The 20,450-nt window shown below is 41.0% G+C and overlaps 1 protein-coding gene across 3 annotated transcripts; it reads right to left on the bottom strand.

The window, feature by feature from the left end:
* Positions 1-78: 78 nt before the first annotated feature.
* NCOA4 (nuclear receptor coactivator 4) lies at positions 79-19,395 on the bottom strand. Of its 3 annotated transcripts, none has more exons than XM_036265720.1 (10): positions 19,282-19,395; positions 7,979-8,130; positions 6,827-6,967; positions 6,599-6,687; positions 6,193-6,301; positions 5,561-5,650; positions 4,778-4,921; positions 2,532-3,542; positions 1,986-2,126; positions 79-1,627 (listed from the first exon to the last, which is right to left on the bottom strand). In XM_036265720.1, exons 2-10 carry the CDS (start codon positions 8,114-8,116, stop codon positions 1,622-1,624), a joined length of 1,869 nt encoding a protein of 622 aa, XP_036121613.1. In that variant the 5' UTR covers positions 8,117-8,130; positions 19,282-19,395; the 3' UTR covers positions 79-1,621. The 3 variants fall into 3 exon arrangements, with proteins under 3 accessions (XP_036121613.1, XP_036121614.1, XP_036121612.1); XM_036265721.1 differs by lacking the exon at positions 19,282-19,395 and adding an exon at positions 18,651-18,844; XM_036265719.1 differs by lacking the exon at positions 19,282-19,395 and adding an exon at positions 13,289-13,438.
* Between the last annotated feature and the right edge of the window lie 1,055 nt (positions 19,396-20,450).

Here is a 20,450-nt window from a genome sequence, read left to right as displayed (position 1 = left end):
CTAGTAAACCAAAGGTTATCACATTTACATGTGATAGAGTATTTTGTTACAAGGTACTCTTACAAATACACAAACTACGGCTGTTAACGCTTTTAATGGAGGTACAAAATGCATCAATGCAAAGACTGTTTTACATACTCATTAGCATAGTGATTAATTTAAATTTAGGAGTACACAGTGTTAAACCTCAAAAAAAACTACACAGTTTCCTGAAACCTAAGATAATGGGAAGGCTGCTTAAGTTTTTACCCACCACCTTTATTAAAGTTCTAAGTGGTGTCTGGGTGAGACTAAAAATAATAAAGGGCTTTTTCCAGCTGTGGTTCAAGAATTCCAATGAAGCTGTATGACAAACGACGCTGTCAGACTGAATTGTCCCCAAAAAGGCTTTTTCTAGATGACAACATCACAAACTTTAAAAGTATTTCCAATACCATACACACCAAAGCAAGTTGAGTGGCTTAATAATTTAAAAGCCTGGAAAGCAGGTATAGCAGAAAATTTAAAAACATTATAAATTCCATTTCTCTCCTACAGAGAAACTTTTCTCAAGCATGGATATGACTTGAAGGATCTTGAGAAAACATCAGTTTCCATAAAGCTTCAATAAACACCCCAAGGCACAAGTGTTCAAAACGGCCAGTTCACTAAAATGTCACTGCAAGTACACTTTTAGAGGTAAAGGTACACTATGCCTAAAGTAAGAGGACATTTAATTTATCCCTAGGTAAAAGCACCAAGTGTCGATCTCAAGCTCAACTTCCATTTTACACAGGATGCACCAATAACCAACCCTTAGGATAATGAATACTTTTAAGTACTACACTTCCAACACGTCTTGCTTTTTGCTTTGATTAGTCAGCACCGGGGCTCTTTTGCCTGTATTTCGTCAGAATATTTTCAAAGAGGTTAGGACTACCCAGGACATCATTTTGAAGCAATTCAGAGTCCCAAAGAGCTCACTAGATAATTTAATAACATTTACAGAAGAAAGACAAAATTTGCAGTACCTAAGTTTCTTCCAAAAGAAAATGTAGAATCTGATGTGTGGACTGTTTTGTAATTAATGTCAAAAACTTCCAAAATGTTGATACACATTTTGGTTTAAAAAAAAAATCACTATATTCTCAAGGTTAATTATTTATGTGAAATATGCTCTAAATGACTTCTACCACTAGTGGAAAGGAAAAAAACCCACAGCAAGGGAAGCATCTAAAGAAAGGTTAAGGAAGGTTACTAGCTTTAATCAACACCTTGATTATAGAACTATTTCATTTTTAAAGCTATGTTTTAATGAACTAATAACATTCCAATCTAAGGAGCCATGGAGGCTTATGAAAGAAATATCCACCAAGATGCTGTGTTTCTAGTGTAGGGGTGAATTAAGTTAATACTTTGTAAGAAGGAACTGAACCACCTCAACATCGACAAACAGCCTTTTTCTTTTATACAGTAACTCATAATTTGATGACTTATTCTCTTTAGTTCAAAATTAGGCAGGAAAGGAACTAAGCTGACTGTTCACACCCAGAAACACAATGATTTGGCAAGCTGCAGTCACTCGGCTCATGGAAGTGTGATATTTTGGAAAAAAGTTGCTTGACTCTAGTACTCCATTCCTTCACATCTGTAAAGAAAAGTCCACAGATGAAAAGTCACTTCACTGTAGGATAAAAGCATTTCTCCCCACCTTAAAGCATGGCTCATTCATTTCTCAGTAAGCTATTCAAATCCACACGGGCTCCAAAAATTCACCTGACAACTACATCATCTTGAAACATCACTTCCAAGTATGTACTAGTTATTTCATAAAGCAAATACAAGTGAACTACATGAAATTTTATAACCTCCCTCTCCCACCCTCACTTGCCTAATATTCGTTCCATTAATATGAATATGGTTCAATGGGCAAATTATTAATTTACATATAAGACAAAACATAAGCAGTAAAATATGTAGTATTTACACTAGTGACATGTACCTACCTGTAGAGGAGTTCGATACAACCACTTTTCTTTATCAACTTTAAGCTGCATACAGGCAAAGAGATCACAAACTGCTGGGAGGTCATAACAGTCTGGGGGGAAGTTATGTTCCTCCTGTAGGGGTGAATTAAGTAATGCTTCCTGCAAGAAAAAAAGGGTGGATTGCTACAAAATCTTCCTAATAATATATAGTAATGTAAATGTTGGGCATTCTCTCTAATAAGAGCAAAGGTGACAGCTGCTTCCTGTGCCCCTAAATCTTTTCCATAAATAGCAATAAAACAGGCTGGACTTTCCTTTGTGGGTATTTGTTTGTTTTTCTCTGCAGGCTAGGGACTGTGAACGGGGAAAGTGAACAAAAAGTTCAGTCTAAATAATCATAAATCCTCCATTCTGTTGCTAACATTGCATCAAAATTAATACTTAAGCCAAATTGAATTTTTAACATATTTAAGGATCTGGGGCCATTTGCAAGGTTTGGGATTAAGAAAATAAAAATCTATTAAAATATATTGTAAATGGTACTATTTTGATGTCTGCACTTACCTTGGCCTTCTTTCGAAGTAGCCACTTGTCTTCTCCTGAGGATAACTGGCTGAGGTTTCCTGTCTTCTTTCCTGGCAAGACCCAGTCAGCTGTGTTAAAGGGACACCAGGACGTGGCCATGGGACCCATAAGCTTTTGTTTGCCAGCTCTGTCCTCGGTACTAGGCACTTCCTTGGGATGTCCTTCTTTGCATGAGGGTGTGATGAGCCACTCTGACAAGGGACTGTTCTTTATCACTTTGAAGGAATCAGCAATTCTCGAAGGAGCCTTTGATGTCTTAGCTTGTTCTGTTGCCTCTTTTCTGGAAGGACACAGCCACATATTCAGGGACTCTGTGAGCTTCTCGGATTCAGGTTTTGGTTCCGCAGGCATACCATTTTTATCCTTCCCTTCTTTCTCCAGCAGCCACTTCCACACAGCTTCCCTCTCACAATTTTCATCACATACACATTCTGCAAAGCTTGTGCAGGGCTCATTGGCTTTGCAGACCTCTTCTATTTTATATGGGTCCTGATAGTTCTGGACAAGCCAATCCTCAATAACCATGCTGGAAGTGGACGAGGGTTTCTTGACCTCAATGTAGTCATTCAGGCACTTCAGATTGCCCAGGTTTTCAATCTCCACACCTTTGGGCTGGTTGCCCCGACAATTGGTACAGGAATCAGGCTTGATGAGCCAATCATTCACACTATAGGCCTCCTGGAACACCTGGAACAAGAGCTTAAACTTCTCTCTGGTTTCACAGCTACCATTCCCAGGCTTCTCCAACTTTTGGGATTCCTGGGGAGTCAATAGCCAATCGGAAAGATCCACCTCATCTTGATCAAGAAGCTCTAGATGTTCAACCTTTTCAGTATCAACGGAGTAAGAACTGGTGGTAGAATAGCTGTTACCCTTTTGGTAACTTGGTTGTTCAGGAACTTCTTGTTGCTGACTCTTATGGAGCCAGTTTTCCAAGCCTTTTAGGTTGCCCCAGATATTATTAAAGAAATTGCAGGATCTGGCAGAAGTCTATGAAAAAGAGCACAGTATTAGTTCACTAGAACACTGAGTGCTTTGGGATTCAATGATAACGTTCTATTTGCCTATGTACTGCACTGCCCAATGTTTCTAAATTTAAGAGACAGGGAATTTCTCTGTTGCAATGTTAAAATATATATTTGTATTTTTTGCAAGCTAAAAAATAATAAAAGGCAAAAAAGGAGGAAGCATCTGTAGCACAGACAGAAAAAAGAAGTTAGTTCTATATAATATACCTTTATGAATAAAGACAAAAATGAGCAAAAGATATGATTAGGCAAATCATAAAAAACGGGTGAATAAACAGGAAAAAATACTCAATTTCCTTAATAAGCAAAAAAAACTCAAAATTATTTTGTGTCAAATTCAGGAAAAAAACTTATAAATAATTACTATTAGAGAAGTTTCAGGGAAAAGGGTACACTCAATACTGTGCTGGTGGGAATATAAATTGGTATCAATTTCCTGGAAAGCCAATTGGCCATATGTATCTAAAACTGTAATCCCGGAATACAACTTCTAGAAATTTACTCCCTAAGGGACGTACACAAATAATTAGCCCCTGGATGTTTAGAACAACTTTGTTTATATCCAGAAAAACTGGAGATTAAGTTATAGCCAATCGATGAAACATTGTATTCTATTAAGAGTTTTATGGAAGAATTAAATGACAGAGAAATATATTCATGCTCTATCAGTGAAAAAATTTGCTAGCCAAAACAGGTTTTCTAGGATAATTTTTTAAAGTACATGTATGCACAGAAAAATAAAGTATATAAATAAACATTTTAAATTGGTTGTCTCTGCATGCTCAGATTATGGGTTTGGATTTTTCTTTTTTTAAATGTTTTTATTGATTTTTTTAGAGAGAGAGAGGAGGCGGGGAGAGAGAAACATCAATCAGTTGCCTCCTGCACACCCCCTAGGGGATTGAGCCCACTACCCGGGCATATGCTCTGACTAGAAATTGAACCCAGACCTCTCAGTCCATGAGGTGACAGTCAATCCACTGAGCCACACTGGCCGGGTATGGGTTTGTATTTTTTTATATAGTTCTTTGTTTATATAGTTCTTTGTTTTCTAAACTTTCTATCTGTGTTGAAGAGGTATCACCATTGTAATTAAAAGTTATTAAAAATTCATGTTTCCAGACTAGAACTAAAAACTAAACAAAGACATACTATCTGTTAGTAACTTACATCTACCTCAGAAACAAAGCAACACACCTGACTATTCTCCAAGGTCTGCTTTTGGGTGAGCCAGTCCTGGAGATTGGTGCTGGGTGAGTAAGCAGCCTGATGACCATTAGCAGGTTTGCTTCCGAGGAGCCATTCACTGAGAGGGACAGCTGTGGTGCTGGATGCTGACTTCTGTTGATCACACAATACTTTGCTGCTTAACAAGATAATGTCAAACGCAGTAGAAAGTTCACCAGGAAAAAAGGAGACCAAAGCTCTCTAATCTTGGCTTGCCACTGACCCTTCACAAGTTACATGACTTCCTTCCCTAAGCCTCCATTTTCACAATTATAAAAGGAGTATGGCTGAGCTCCAGGGTACTTTTCAACTCAAAATGTCTAGAAACCTACCTCTGAATTGCCTTTAGAAGTAAATCATCTCTATGAATTGAAAAGGATCCCCAAGATAGCCCTGGCCAGTTTGGCTCAGTGGTTGGAGCGTAGGCCTGCTCCAGGGTTTGGTTCCCGCTAGGGGCACGTACCAAAAAAAAAAAAAAAAAGGATCCCCAAGATAGAACCAACCCAATCAGAGAGCTGATGACAATTTCTTATGAACTAATTGATAACAATGTTTTGTCCTACTCAACACTGACATAACCTCTAAATTTCTATTTGACATTCAGTCTCAAGAGAACTATTTAACTGTATAAACTAACTCATTACTACTGATGCCCTTTTACAAATAAATGGCAGCCAAAAAAAAATTTGTTGAAACCCAAAGAAATATTAGCCAAGTAATAACTCAGTTATCAGAAACAAACTTACACTTTACCTGCTCTAACAATGGAATATAGCCTCTTTTCTCCATGAAGGGCCCAATATTTGATGAACTAGCATGAGCCATCAAGTGTTCAGGAATTTGCTATAAAATAAAAGCAAAATAATCATGTTTATTGTTATACTTTCATACCAAAAAAGTGAAATTGTAATTCCTAAATTTCAAGAGTATTAAAGTATTACCATTTCTATAGAATAAATATTCTTTACACTAAGTTCAATGACCTACAAAGTAGTTATCAAATCTGAGAATTCTCTACTGTATAACTATCATCATACAAGAAATTTCACCAGAATTGGTAGTATTACTACTTTTAACAAGCCCCAAATGACACCACATTTGGTTCTTTATATGAAACACCACTCAAGCAATAAATTTTATAAGAAATATGTAAAAGATTTTAAGAGATACAAGATGAATTCTTGAGATTATCCATGAGTCAATACCACATCCCAAGAACTACCAGCCAAATGCTCTGTCGACTTAAACAGAACGTGAAATTTCTGAAGTTCACCAAATTCTCAAGAAAGCCACTATTCATAGTAAAAATATGATTTTTAAGACCATCTGTGAAGCCACAGACCTAAGAAGCGCACTATGAACCATCTGAGATCAACATTACTCACGATGGTCTTGAGGGACCCAAATGTGGTGATGGCCTGGCGCAGAGCAGTTGTGTCTGCTTCAAAGAGTAGGACCGTCGAATCTTCAGGTTTGAGGGTCAAATTGCCCAGTCTGAAGAAAAACAAAACATAAAATCTATTTTTAAGAAACATCTATTTCAATCTCATCCAAAATAAAAGCCAAATTGTGACTTATTTGAAATGATTGTATTTTTTTAACTCTCAACCAAAAGATGACTTAACATGCACCAAGTATAATATTAAATATATAAAACAAAATGATCTTATCACAGGAACAGAGAAGTCAACTTAAATCCAACAGGTGAAATAAGTTCCAAAATTGACTTTTTTTTTTTAATACACCCAAGTCAAAATGCCAAAAAGCAAAACAAGGAAAAACAGTCTTTACCTCTCCAGGCACACGGAGACTTGATTGGCTAAATCTTTGTTTTGGGTGCACTCCAGTTGATGAATAAGACAATTGAACTGGCCCAGTAACTATAAAAAAAAAAAGAACAATGATACTAAAAGCACCAAGTGTACAAGTTAACAAATAGCAGTTGGGGTTAAACTTTGATCTGATCTATATTCATGCTGCAATACAGAGAAGACATTCTCTAGAAACCAGCTACCTTACCCAGTAGAGCTGTTGGGCTTGCTGCTGAAGTGTCTCCTCTTTAAGCTGATAGATGAGATCTACCTGTTCATACAACCACACCTCACGGCTGCGAAGGCATTCCAAGTGACGGCTTATGCAGCTGTGAATCTGGGCTTTGATCTAGGAAACACAAACATTAGCTTCACTAGTGTTGTAAGCCCAAAGACTATATAATTTCTTAGTGTCCCCAGGCTCCAAGGATCCAGTTTAAGACTTTCAGCCATATAGGCATACCTAAGCTCTAAAATCCTCCCACAATTCTAAGAGAATCAGATTTCTTTTAGGGTCCTAAAATAATCAAGAGAAAAATATAAGGATGTGTCTGTCAGGTAATACTGATCCCCCTCAATTTTTCATATGAAAACCTATAGTTTTTTAAATTTATAAGTGGAATAATATGAGTATTAACTCTTTTCTCACCCTACACATGAGCAATCCATTTATAGTAAGCCAACGTAAAAAATGTGCCATTACATGTCAGCAGCCAGAGACCACTAAGGTAGACAGCTTAATGAAGATTATAAACTAAATGCTTCTGGAAGTATAAACAGTGATTCAAAGAGGGGCAAATATAGACATCACAAGGAAAAAAAATCAAAACAGTTAAACTATTTTAAAACATTTTTCTGTATAATAAAGTTGTATTTCAAAGTCGTGTAACCTAGTCTACCCACTCACCAAGCGAATACTATTAACCCAATGGAACAAACATTTCATTCTGGCTTGCTCTGATATAGTCATTTACAGAACCGTGCCACCACCAAAACCATGCCTACCACCAAGTTAAACGATGGTAGGGGACAGGATCTAGAGCCATTGTTTATGCAACAAAGAAAGAGATGAGCAGTATACTGCTCATTCATTTTGTTATTTTTTTATTAACAGCAGAGCGACAACACAGAAGTGCAATAAAAAATGCATGCCAAACTAATTCTCTAAGGTGGTAAAAGGTTCCAGACTCTTCCATCTGCTTTATTTCCCTCTGGAATCAAAGACATCAACATTTCAGGCAGACCATGCAAAGCATGGGTGAAACTTCTTGGTTGGCACTGAGAAACCAACCCTTGGCTGTGCTGTAACCACCCCTGTGCTAAGAGTCCAGACATGGCAAGAGAAAAACACACATCATACCTCTCGCAAGTTATCTTTAATGTGCTGTTCAGCCCGGAGAACTCCACCAATAGCAATCTCCAAGTCCCTCTGTGCATCACAACACCTCAAAAGGGGTTCTCTCTTAGTGGAGCCATTCTGGTCCTGTGAGGTACTCATTCTGCTCACTGTTCCTTTAAAAGAAAACAAACAAAATCCAAATAATCCACATTGCACCACAATTACAACCAGAAATCACCTTTCAATTCTCCCCCAAACGATTGTTCCAACCAGCTCCCAGTTACTAACTGCTTAGATTACCTCCGACATGGCCTGGCACATAGTACACTCTTAATAAATACTGCCTCCTCTCCCTGCCCACCACTGCTGTGTTCCGGCCATAAATTCTATGCATCTACTTCAATGATACTTTACATGTGAACAGATATTTCTGAAAAAATATACCAATTTATTTATTTTCTCTCTTCTTTTTTAATAATTTGTTTTAAATTTAGGAACTTAGGGATGTCTTCATAACTAGGAAGCTCTCAAGAACATAAATCTAATAAAATAATTTAATAGGATTCTGACATAAGGGGAGGTACTTACAGAAATCAGTGTGGCAAACTACAGAGATTTCTCTAATAAGCTTAGGTTTATGAGAGGTAAATAGAAAGAATAGCACATAACCAATGATGCAATGATGGGAGACTGAGACAGAAGAGTGTAAGAAATGCAATGAAGGAGAGCTTGACAGAAGCCACTGGTATCTATCTATCCTGGCTAGATCTAGAATCAAAGATGGTTTTTAAACACTTAGAAAAAGAAAACAGTGATCGCTGTAGCCCAGCATGGGTTCACTAAGCTCTAGGACACTACCAAAGTTGTTTCCTTCTTGGATATTTTACTAAACTAGCCAGTCAATGTAAAGTCATAAACACCACATATCTGGATAACAGTAAGACCTGTGACAAGCTTGTATGCTATCTTTGTGCACAAAGTGAATTTGGGCTAAACCGAAATACAATTAAGTCATATGATAATTTTTTACAAAATACTCAGACTGAAGCCAGTCTGTAAGGTTTTTAGAGGTATGTCCCTGTTTTCCCCAGTTACTCAAATGTTTTCCCTAATGACTTGGATGAAAACAGAAGGCAGACATTCAAGCTGGAGATAACATGGGAATGTGAGAGAAACAGATTCCAAAACAATCTCCACAAGCTGTTAAACTTCATACAACAAAATGTAAATTTTTTTTTTATCCTCACCCAAGGACATTTTCCCATCTTTTGTTCAGGTAGAGTGGGAGGGAGAAAGAGGGAGAGAGAGGAAGAGAGAGAGAAACATCGACATGAAAGGGACACATCAAGTGGCTGCCACCCGCACAACCAACCAGAGCCGGGGACAAACTGCAACTGAGGTACGTGCCCTTAGCGGGAACCGAACCCGGGTCTCTCTGGACCGCAGGCCGACGCTCTAACCGCTGAGCAAAACTGGCCAGGGCCAAAATGTAAATTTTTAAAACTTGAATCGGGGAGGACAAGGTGGAAGAGTATAAATTTTTTAAAGGATGCAGATTTTTAACTGAAAGAGTCCTATATGAGGCAGCAGTTTGCTGGGTCTGAGGGGAAAATAACTTACTGAATTCATCAAAAGGATAGTGCTTGTCACAGGACTAATCTGTCCCATGTTTATTAAACTATATTTGAAATTTATTTCTGAATAACATACTGTAGAAGAAGCATTTAGAAAAGGGAAAGATGCTTCGCAACCATGACAAATGTCTCCAGAAGGAAAGCTGTTCAGCCTTGACAAGAGAAGTCTCTTCTCAAATATGTGGAGATATGTCATAGAATTAAGCTTGTTCAAAATAACCCAAAGTAAGGGAAGGATAATTAATAGGAGACATCTGAGGCAATATATGAAAGAACTTCCCGAAAGAACTTCCCAACAGTCCTGAAAGCAATGACCTCAGGAAAGCCAGCTTTCAACTGAACAGCAGCCTACCCAACACAATCCTTGAAATGGCTGAAACAGGCTCTTTGGCTTACACCGCCAAAGGCCGAGGGCCAGGAGACTAGCTACAAGCTGGAAAGGGACAAAAGTAGTAAGAGCCCCACCCTCAGAAATAAAACAGTGAGAGGAAGAAGCCCAGTAGGCTTTCTTTTGACCATCTCAGCAAAAGATTCACATTCAGCAACTATAAACTTCCTGTAAGAAACTGAAATATTCGGGAAACTTTCTAACTTCACCTTGGTATTTTGTTACCTTCATCTGTCTCCCCAGGATTTGACAGAAATCCTTGACAGTTTTTCCAACCCTTGCAACACCAAGCTGTACCTACTTTGCTGCCTTCTTTCTTCACACTATAAGCTGTGCTGCTTTAAATATAGACATCAGTGTACACTTGGCACACACTGCAGGGACTTTGAAAGCCTGCATGACACGAGCAAGATGTTGGCTCAGCTCTCCCCCTCATTACCACAAGTTGCTTCACTTTGCACTTAGGTTAGTCATATGCCAGGCATGTTTAGCTGTCTTTCAGATGTATTAACCAAATTTCACCTGTACCAAATGTCCCACTCTTAGGTTCTCACCATTTGTGTGAGATGCCACAATGCCTGGCACAGTGCAAAATTTAATCATTAAAATTAAATTAAAATTTTGCTTCATAATGTCAAAAAACCCAGAGTTCTAGATCATATGGGAGACAAATTCAAATGCATGCAGTGCTGACTGTATTAACAGATCCCTAAATAAGTCTTCTTGATTGAATCACAAACACTATACACTGCCTAATAAGAGCAGAATGTTGCAGAAGTGCACGACTTAAGATTTTTCTTTTATCACTTATGAACAGAAGGTAGGATGAGATTTAAAAGTTACAAAACTGATTTTTCCACACACACCTATCAAGTTTTCAAACTAAAATGAGTGTTATTCTTCAAAACAGGCATCTTGTTAGAATGCCATTTGTCAGCAACTAAGAAAACCAGTTTCATTTCTTTATGGCCAGTCCCAGGGTGATTGTCCCTTCACTGCCCTTGGCTCTGCCCCCGCTCCCCCTTTATGGGACAGTTTCCACAGCCCAGATCCCAAGATGGGAACTATGTAATGCTTGCCTTCTTATACTGCAGTGAGGAAGAAGCTCTCAGAGCTTAAATCAAGAACTCCACTACACGGGTGAACTCCAATCACAATGCGGTGAAGCCTGAGCTAGCATTATGAAATGCCACCTCCAAAGACTTGTTTGAGGTAACTAGTTCATATAGCCATTTACAACAATTCACCATCTGTTTCAGGTTCAAGTGCCAGTGAAGCAAGCGTAATGGTTCAGATTACTCTGGGGTCTGACAAACCAGAGTTCAACTGCATTTGCAAGCTTGAAACCCATGAACTTCGTAACTTAACTTCTCTGGCCTCAATTTCTTCTGGAATAAAGGGAGAAAATGACAGTAGCTACAAAGGGCTGCAGTAAAGTTAAAGTGAGACATTATCTGCCTATAAGCACTTGACCCAGCCCCTGCATAAATATTTTTTAATATTGTGTTTATTATTATGTTTACCTGGGTTATAGTAACCTTAGGAACCTCCACCTTTGGACTATAGAAAGCAGCACTGACACTGGAAAAGGTTTTGAAGTGAGGAGGCCCTAACATAATAATTTAGCCATTTATTAACTCAGTAGTCTAACCTAAGTATACTCAATAGTCTAACCTAAGTATGCACACCATTGCCTGTTTTCTAACCTGTAAAAAGATTGGACCAAATAAGCTCTAATTCTAAAATTCAATCAATAAAAGACTACTAAAAATGTCTTTTCATATTCACCTTTATAATCCAAACTACTGCCCTACCACTTTCCAAAGAGGACTGCCTGAAACATGTGTTTCTGAGACAAAGTTAAAAGTTTACATGTTTCTAAAGAAAACTTCCCTGCCTCTAGGATTCCTGCCTGAGGTTTTGGGGGAGGGGGAAAACCTGGAGCTTTCCTCAGAGGAAACTATGTATGCCATATTTGCACAATGCTTTGCACAAATCTCGTTATCAAATCCAAAGATCACGGAACCAGAATTGAGCAACTAACCACAAAAAGCTAAGTCATTATCATATGGTTTAACCATAAATTTTCCAGAGTTATGACCCACGTGTAACCGACATAAACCACAATCTGAGGTCGCAAAAAACTCACCTTCTCTTTAGTACACTACTGTTCTAATGGCCACAAAGGACCATTTAAAGGGAGATTTGGATTCCTAAGGTCTAGTACTGGATTCGCTCTCTCTGACCAACTTGTTCTTCCTTTAGTATATTATCACCCATAAATTATTTTTATTTACCAACACTAGAACTTAACATTCCAAAATTATCATTCCAATTACCATTCAAATAGTAACATTTAGGTTACTATTCAAACAACTTCCATTAAGCTTCTCAGTCCATTTTCATAGCCCTCAATACATTTTTCAGAACCTTCTTTGGATAATGCTAACAAAACAAATACTACCTTTGCATGTCAGAATCAAGACACTGCCAAACACCAGTGACAAGTATGAAGGACAGGAGCAAGAGCCCTGGGTTCTGATCCCAAATCTGTTATCACAACCACTCAGAGTTCCATTTGTCTGAATGAAAGCTTACTCGAGATCATCTCTAACTGCAGCTTCCAGCTGTTTGTTCCCACTTGCCACCCATCGCTTCTCCAAAAAAAAAAAGTCCACTTTTTATTTATCTTCCTGGCATCCAAATCACTGCTAGAAGCCCAGTCCCTTAAAACACATGTTCCTTCTTTAAAAAAATAAGATTCTTTTTTATACCACATTCATTAACTCAAGGGTTATATATATCTTATCCTAGTGCCATTCCACTTTTAATTCTTTAAGACAAGCTGTTTCAGAAATTCAAGATCTCATTCCCTGTAATTTTTAAAACCACACAAATAAAGGTCAATGCCTTAAACAAAATAAGGTAGTAATAAATTCACAAGAACATATTTTAAGGTTGTTTAACACTTCAGAGATTACTGAACTCAGATCTATCTACCTTTATACAAGTAATTATGAGCAATCAATCCCAGCTAATCAACTTTCCGGAACAGTAACTGAAAACTGACCACAAAATTGGTATTTACCATCTAATGCCAAGAAGGCTTATCTAGTTCGAAAGCAACAGTGACCCATGAGACTTTCCAGGTTCATCAACACTTTCATTAGAGCCAGAGCCCCGTTCACACTCGGCTTCCGAGCTGGCAGGGTCACCGCTCAGCACGCATGCGCACAGCTCTAGCCGCAAGGCCCGGTGAGGCCAGCCGACCCGAAGGCTGCAGTTTCGATCCTGAGATGCCAAACGTACCTCGAAGACCAGATCCCCGCTGCGCGTGAGCTGCCGCAAGAGCCTAAGGCTGCTTTATCCAGGAGTTGGGTGAGGAAGGTGTCCGAGCCCGTGGGTGACGCTAGCCCCGCTCACGCGACTGACGGCAGGCAGCCACCAACAGTGGGGAGCGCAAGCTTCTGCCGGGAGGCTCCGCCCACTCGGCCCTCCCGGAAGCAGGAGGGGCCCCTCCCCTCTGGCGAGGAGCCTCCGGAGGTCGGCTGCACGGTTTAAACTCTAAACTCCCTGCCGGGCCTGTCCCTGCCCGCCCGGCTCTGGGCAAAGCCGGTTCACAGAGGGCTCCTCTCCATCCTCTCGGTCCACCTGCTCCAGTGTTTAGCGTGTGTCCACTCACCCCGCTGTGCCCCAAATCGTCAAGACGTCCATGATTTAAGGATTTTGCTGCTAATTTAAGATTTTGTTGCTAATTACTACAGAGAAATAAACGTGGGACAGGCAGAAGCTTACCGAGTTATTGTTGGAATGTTCCTGGTCAATAGCTTAAGACTCCCTCTGAGATTATCACTGTTAGCCCAGCTGGAGGTTCAGCCCTAGTTTCAGGTTCTCAGACATCTCCTCACATCTCTGACACACCTCTACCTGTAATGCCCCCGACCCCCCACACACACACACACAAACACACACATGCCCGGTGTCTATGGTTCGTTCTTTCTCTCATACACATACACACTCCCACACGGTCTCAGTCCAGTGCTGCTTTAACACTCATGGATACTTTTCATTGAACAAAAGTTGACTGAGCACCTTCCAGATGCCAGGCACTATTCTAGGTGCTGTGACTACATAAGTGAAATAAAGCCCTATCTGGAAGACAATACGTTACACGGTGGTTAAGAAGATGGATCCGTTTTGGTACAAAACCTGGCTCTGCCACTTAGATGCTGTGCAACCTTAGGCAAGTCACTTAACCAATCTGTGCCTCAGAGTCCCATCTGTAAAATGGGGACAATAGTAATGGAACTAATTCTAAGAGAATTACATGAATTAATATGTGTAAAATGTTTAGGACAGTGCCTGGCACCCATTAAGTACTTCCTGTCTTACGATTATCATGTTCATGGTACTTTCAATCTGGCCAGAAGATAAAATCTAGCCAGCACTGACATTCACTTTCAATTAATTTTTTTAAATGTAAAATACTCTTGTCTACGCATATAAACCTACTTTTGTAAACAGGGAGAGTAAAGCAAAACCACATGACCAGAAAAGGAACCCTAGCCCTGGCCAGGTGGCTCAGTTGGCTGGAGCATGGTCTCCAACATCAAAAGGTTGCAAGTTCAGCCCTGGCCGGTTTGGCTCAGCGGTTAGAGCGTCGGCCTGCGGTCCAGAGAGACCTGGGCTCGGTTCCCGCTAAGGGCACGTACCTCGGTTGCAGTTTGTCCCCAGCCCTGGTCGGTCGTGCGGGTGGCAGCCACTCGATGTGTTCCTGTCACGTCGATGTTTCTCTCTCTCTCTCTCTGTTCCTCTCTCTCCCTCCCACTCTACCTGAACAAAAAATGGAAAAGTGTCCTCGGGTGAGGATAAAAAAAAAAAGGTTGCAAGTTCAATTCCCAGTCAGGGCACATAACTAAGTTTCAGTTTGATCCCTGTCTGTCTCTGTCTGTCTGTCTCTCTGTCTCTCTCCCACTTCCACTCTCTCTGAAAGTCAATGAAAAACATCCATGAGTGAACCCTAAAGGCCATCACCCTCAATTAAGCATCCCTCAGATTTCAGATGAATAGTTTGTGGAGGAGCCTGCTTTAACTGTGATGCCCACAATTTCTTGGATCCCATTTCAGGCATTTATTACCAAAACTGAGAAAACAATTTCTCTCTTACTTCAAAATACTTTCATTGAATAACATTTTGTGAAGATACAAGAAGAAAACTAGATATACCTCCGAATGATGAACAGCTAAATTTTTATGGCCCTTTCTACTTTCAGTCAATAGCTAGAAAGGAGGGATTTTTCTATTAAAATATAACTGATGCAAAGAACTTTCATCTCTCTTTTATGTGCCCCTTTAAGTCACCTACATAACCAACAGTCTCTAAGCTCTTTCTAAAAGATATTGACCTATGTTTCACTAAATGCTCCAGCTCTCCCTCACCTGAATTCCCACTGAGTTACACAATTACTGAGAGTCAGTGTTTATTTTGTCAGTTTATGCCAGCTTCAGCTGTTACTATAATGATGTGATTTTTTAAAATATTACATAAACATAAAAAGGCTGAGGAAAAAAATCATAAAAATCTATTAGAATTCTGCAGTTAGACCAAATTGCAAGCACTTCTTCACTCCCTTAAACTGCATTATTTGTCCTTGGATCTTTATAAAATTTTTATGTTCTAAAGGGGAAAAAATTCATAAAGCATCTTACTTCTCTTTTGCTTCAAGAGTTCTATGCTGTCTCATTTCCTAGTAGATCAGCTCATCTAGAGAGAGCATAAACTATAACTCCCCAATGACTTCACAGTTGCCTACAGGATAAATTTCTTATAAAGGCAATAAAATTCTCTATTTTCTGGCTTCAGCTTGACTCTCCTGCATTCTCCCCAGAGCAGCCCCACACCATGATCTTCCAGACAGCTTGTTCCATGCATTGCCCAGGCTGGTTCGCCTTGTCCAGCTTGGCTCTCCCACTCTCTCTGCCAGCAATGCTAGTTCCTGCCTGTCCATTTTTCTAACTACGCTCAAGTCACAGCTACTAATGAACCTTTCCTGACCAAGCACCCCATTCCTCAATAGTTTTAGACAGCAGAGTTAGCAGCTGCTTCCTTTGTAATATGCATGGGTTTCCAGCATGATACCTGTAATACATGTTATTTTATTTTTACTTATTGCTTCCTTAGCCTTAGAGTTCTCCAAGAGAAGGGTCCATGTCTTATTTGGCTTTGTACACCCTATTGTTGAACAGATAGCCTGGTATCAGTACCTTGGCATTACTAACTCCCTTTACATTCTATGTGCAACTGACAGAAAGAGAACAGTGGCCCTAGAGTTGTGCACTGCTGTGGCCCTAAACTCAAGAGGCTTAATACATACTTAAATAAATGGATGGATGAAAAAAAATGATAAACAAATGCTTAAATTCAGACCTACAATAAGTATGGTATAGTTCTGCTTTAAACATATAAATAATATACTTGGTGTCCACCAAGGCCTTCATTAGTTGAGGAAGGTTTTTCAGAAGTAGAAATGTTTCCATTACTTTTGTTTGTTTTAAAACAAGATAAAACTGGCAAGGGTATTGCCACTGAAACCATGATTCTAGGACAGACACTGAGATAAAGTGTCTTTTCTGATGCCAGACCCTTCAAAGTTTAGCTAAACAGATCCATAAGCCCCAGCAGGTCTGTCGGTTAAAGGGGAAACATGACTGTATTTACAACCAACTCTGGATTTTTTTTCTCAGATTTTGCAGTGCCACAAACATTCCAGCTGACATCACAGAAGTTTGGCAGGCTTTCAGAACTGGGGCTGTGCCCTAACTTCAACTTGATACTTCTCACCATAATATAGTCAAGGATAGGAAAACATGTATTTATCTATCATCACAGTAATAATACTATTTTATCCCTGATTTTATATAGTAAACATCTTGTGGTTTTTCCCATATAAGTAAACAAGTGACAAAATATTTTCTTTCCTCTAAAGCCTGTGCGACCAGCAATAATGCCAAAATAAAACTCAATATATACCCAATATTTTGTTCTCATGAAATCTGTAATCATCCAAGTATTAAAAGACTTAACTTCCTATCTATGACCAAACAGACAAGCAAAAAAGTTAACCTATTCTGTCAGTTATTCACTCTGTGAATGAAAAAGGGCCTCATGCTAACCTGACAAGCTCAGCCTGTGTGGTGGCCTTGCAAACTCAAGTAACCACAAAGGATGGTCTGAATTAAAAATAACTTTTTAACTAAAAGCAGTTTATGTCAGGTACTCAAATCTAGGCTAGACTCTTCCTTGACAAAAAGTTCATCTTGACCTTAACTAAGCCTGTCTAGTGTCTTTTGCATCTACAATAACATTGCTTTGGAATGCAGGGTAACTCTCTTTTCTCCAGACCCCTCAAGGCACAATCAATTCACCAGGAAGGAGACTATAAATCCTCTCATTGTTATTGTTATCACAGTAATTGTTAACTGTTAAATGTACTCAAAAGATGTATGTGTCTATCATTTTACTTTTCATCCATTCCCAGAGTTTTCCCGTTTGCTTTCTCCCACTTCCCTAATCTATCACCAGTGGATTTGAAGTAACCCACTTGCATCTTCTCTTTTGATTATAATGTATAAAATAAAGTGCAAAACTGCCATTCTGTGGAGCATTATCACAATCTGTTGAGATTTTGCTTCCGGGCAATTGTTGACAGTTTGGCTCAAATACACTCACAAAAATTCTCTATAGGTTTGAATGTTGCTTAAGTTGACAACTTCACTGAACTGAATTGTTACCCTTAGTTATTAAGATATTATGTATTCATTCAACAATACTTACTGAGTGCCTAAACTGACATATACAGTGTAGTCCCTGAGGACATAATGGGGAACTTGCCACCTAGAGAATTTGTGCCACTGATTCACCAAAAACTACAAAAAATACTAATTCAATGAAACAAGAGACTAAGATTTAAAAGTCCATCCGCAGCCATAAGTGGCTCTGAATGTCTTCCAGCATGCTCACACTCTATGAGGGAAATTACTATAAAACACTAGCCAATAGGCTCTCAGATGTGTATCAAAATATCCTGTGCAATTTTATGAAGTCCCTACACAGGTTCCCGAGATTCTGGCACAGCTAAGCAGATTTGATTTAAAAAAGGGGGGGGGGGGTCCGAAAATTCGGTATCTCCTCCCGCTTCAAGAATCACATCTTCCTTTCCTTACACAGCTCTCCACAGTTTTCCACCTTTGAAATACCTGTTTGCCCAAAAGTAGTAATGTAATTGTAAAGGTTTATTTAGACACAAAATATCATAAAACTTTGAGACCCATAGGATATTCCCTAGGAACCAACAGATCGAAAGTTCCATAGAAGGGGAAGGAGAAATAAAATATAACAAATGTCACCGTGCTGGACTTCCCATATACTATCTCACTCAATTATCTTAACAAATTTGCAAGCTAGCAAATCTTGGCAAGTGCGAACCAGGTAACTTGCCTAAACCACAAGGTACACGCCCCCTGCCCCCACCTGCCCTGCAGCATCTGGGTAAGTCTTCCTCAAAGGGTCTGATGGTCATTAAAATTCATAAATGTCACACGAGGATCGCAGTGCAAAAAGAGCCAACTAGGATTACCTGCCCATCCTCACCCAACCATATTTCCAAATTACCAAGTGGGTGGTGCAAAGCGATGCCAGGTGCACCTGACCCGGTTAGAAACAAGGCAAATGTCGGTGGGAAGCTGCCGCGATCGCGTCCCCCGCCGCACCACGCGGCACGGAGGCTATTTATAACCACCGTTCCTCCGTCGCAGGAAACCAGGTCCACGAGAGTACCGGCTGCGACTACTTTTCACTGCCAGTCTAACGCCCTGAACACAGGCAGAGACACGTGGCCACGGGTGCCTGAGGCAGGGCCGCGCCCGCCTCGCCCCTCCCGGCCGGCCGGCGGGCGCTCACGCTCGGGCCGCCGGGAGAATGCACGAGGCGGTGGACACAAAGGGCCGATAGAAACAGCGTCTTCTTCGCGCTCCCAGAAACAGGCGGGACGGGCACCTATTCTGGGCACTCTCTGGGAAACGGGCCCTCCTCGCTCGCGGAGACGCTGGCGAGGCGGGCAAGCACCAGGCGCCGTCACGGCGGGGAGGCGCGGGGAGGGAAGGGGCCCCGGGCGGCGTGGAGAGGACGAGGCCGGCCGCAGGGCAGGCCCGAGCCCGCAGGCAGGCGGCCAGGGCGCCCGGCCCAGCCTGCGGAGCGAGAGCCGGAGGAGGCGCGCCGCTCTCCCCGCCGCTCCGGTTCTTACCGGCTCCAACGGCGACTCCGGGCGCTGCGAGGGGACCTTCAGGAGACAGGCGCCGCCTGACACAGGCCAAGGGCCGAGGCAGAGTTCTCGCGACAGCACAGCCTTCCTCTCACGCCTCACGCACACGTCTGACAGTCTCGCGAGAGCTCTGCTCGGGCCGGCCCAAAGGCCTTGTCGCCTGCAGAGGGCGCAGAGCGCAGGCGCACGCTCTTGCCTGTGCTCTGGGTCACTGTCCTTTCGTCCTTCCTGAATAAATCAGATTAAATGAAACAAATATTTTTGAAGGCGAACTTTGTACCGACTGATAGCCTCAGTGATCCTGTCACATCACATGTCCTCGCCAGGTGGAGATCATTTGGCCTTCGCGAATCGATACAAAAGGACAAACACTGCATGAGTCCACTTACTTGATGCACCCAGAGGAGTCAGATTTGCAGCCAGAACAGAAGGGCGGTTGCCACAAGCTTGGGGACGGTGAATTACTGTTGCCCGGTACAGAGTGCGGGCTGGGGCGCGGGGGACTTCTGCAGTGTGTGATGCGGTGATGCCTGCGCAGCGCTCTGAATGTACTCAGCGCCACTCCGTTGTGTTCTAACAGTGGTTAAAAGGGCAAATTTTATGTTACGTGTATTTTGCCACCATTTTTTAATTCAGTAAATAAATAAATAAGTAAATGTCAGAGCCCGCATTCCAAGCCCCGTCATCTGACTCCAAAGCATGCCTGTAGCAGGTCACAGCAGTTTTCTGCACTCCACCACTCTGCGTCTCCTCACACTCTGCCCACTGTGGGTTATCCACACTGGAATTTTTTTGTTTATTTATTTGTGACCAGATATTAAAATAGGAATCTTTCCGTCTCTGTTTTGACAGAGGCCCCCAATACTGGGTGCTAACTGCACCCCACCTTTCCCAGAGAGGTGAAGGGCCATCTAAGTAGGGTTTGCAAAGGAGATGATCATGATAGGGTTTTATGGATCCCACCCAAGAGTGACTCCTGCAAGGGGCAAGGCGAGCTCAGCCAGAAGCAACAGGAAATGTAGATTCATATGCAGAAGCTAAGGAGGCATAATCAGTCTTTAAGTGGAAGGGCAGCTGTGGAGGAAAGGGGCAGTAGGGAATGTCAGAGGCCCACCGGAGCCTGTGAGGAAGTACTCACTCTAAGCATTGCT

The sequence above is a fragment of the Molossus molossus genome, unplaced genomic scaffold (assembly GCF_014108415.1).
Source record: "Molossus molossus isolate mMolMol1 unplaced genomic scaffold, mMolMol1.p scaffold_m16_p_17, whole genome shotgun sequence".
Taxonomy (NCBI): domain Eukaryota; kingdom Metazoa; phylum Chordata; class Mammalia; order Chiroptera; family Molossidae; genus Molossus; species Molossus molossus.
This window is presented reverse-complemented; position numbering and strand designations above follow the sequence as displayed.

What these genes read in the sequence shown, in the direction of transcription:
- NCOA4 (XM_036265720.1), bottom strand. Translation starts at nt 8,116, where the DNA reads ATGAGTACCTCACAGGACCAGAATGGCTCCACTAAGAGAGAACCCCTT. An exon ending in TTGGGTCCCTCAAGACCATC is followed by an intron (nt 5,651 to 6,192) that starts GTGAGTAATGTT and finishes TTTATTTTATAG; the next exon opens with CAAATTCCTGAACACTTGAT. An exon ending in ATATTCCATTGTTAGAGCAG is followed by an intron (nt 4,922 to 5,560) that starts GTAAAGTGTAAG and finishes TGTGATCAACAG; the next exon opens with AAGTCAGCATCCAGCACCAC.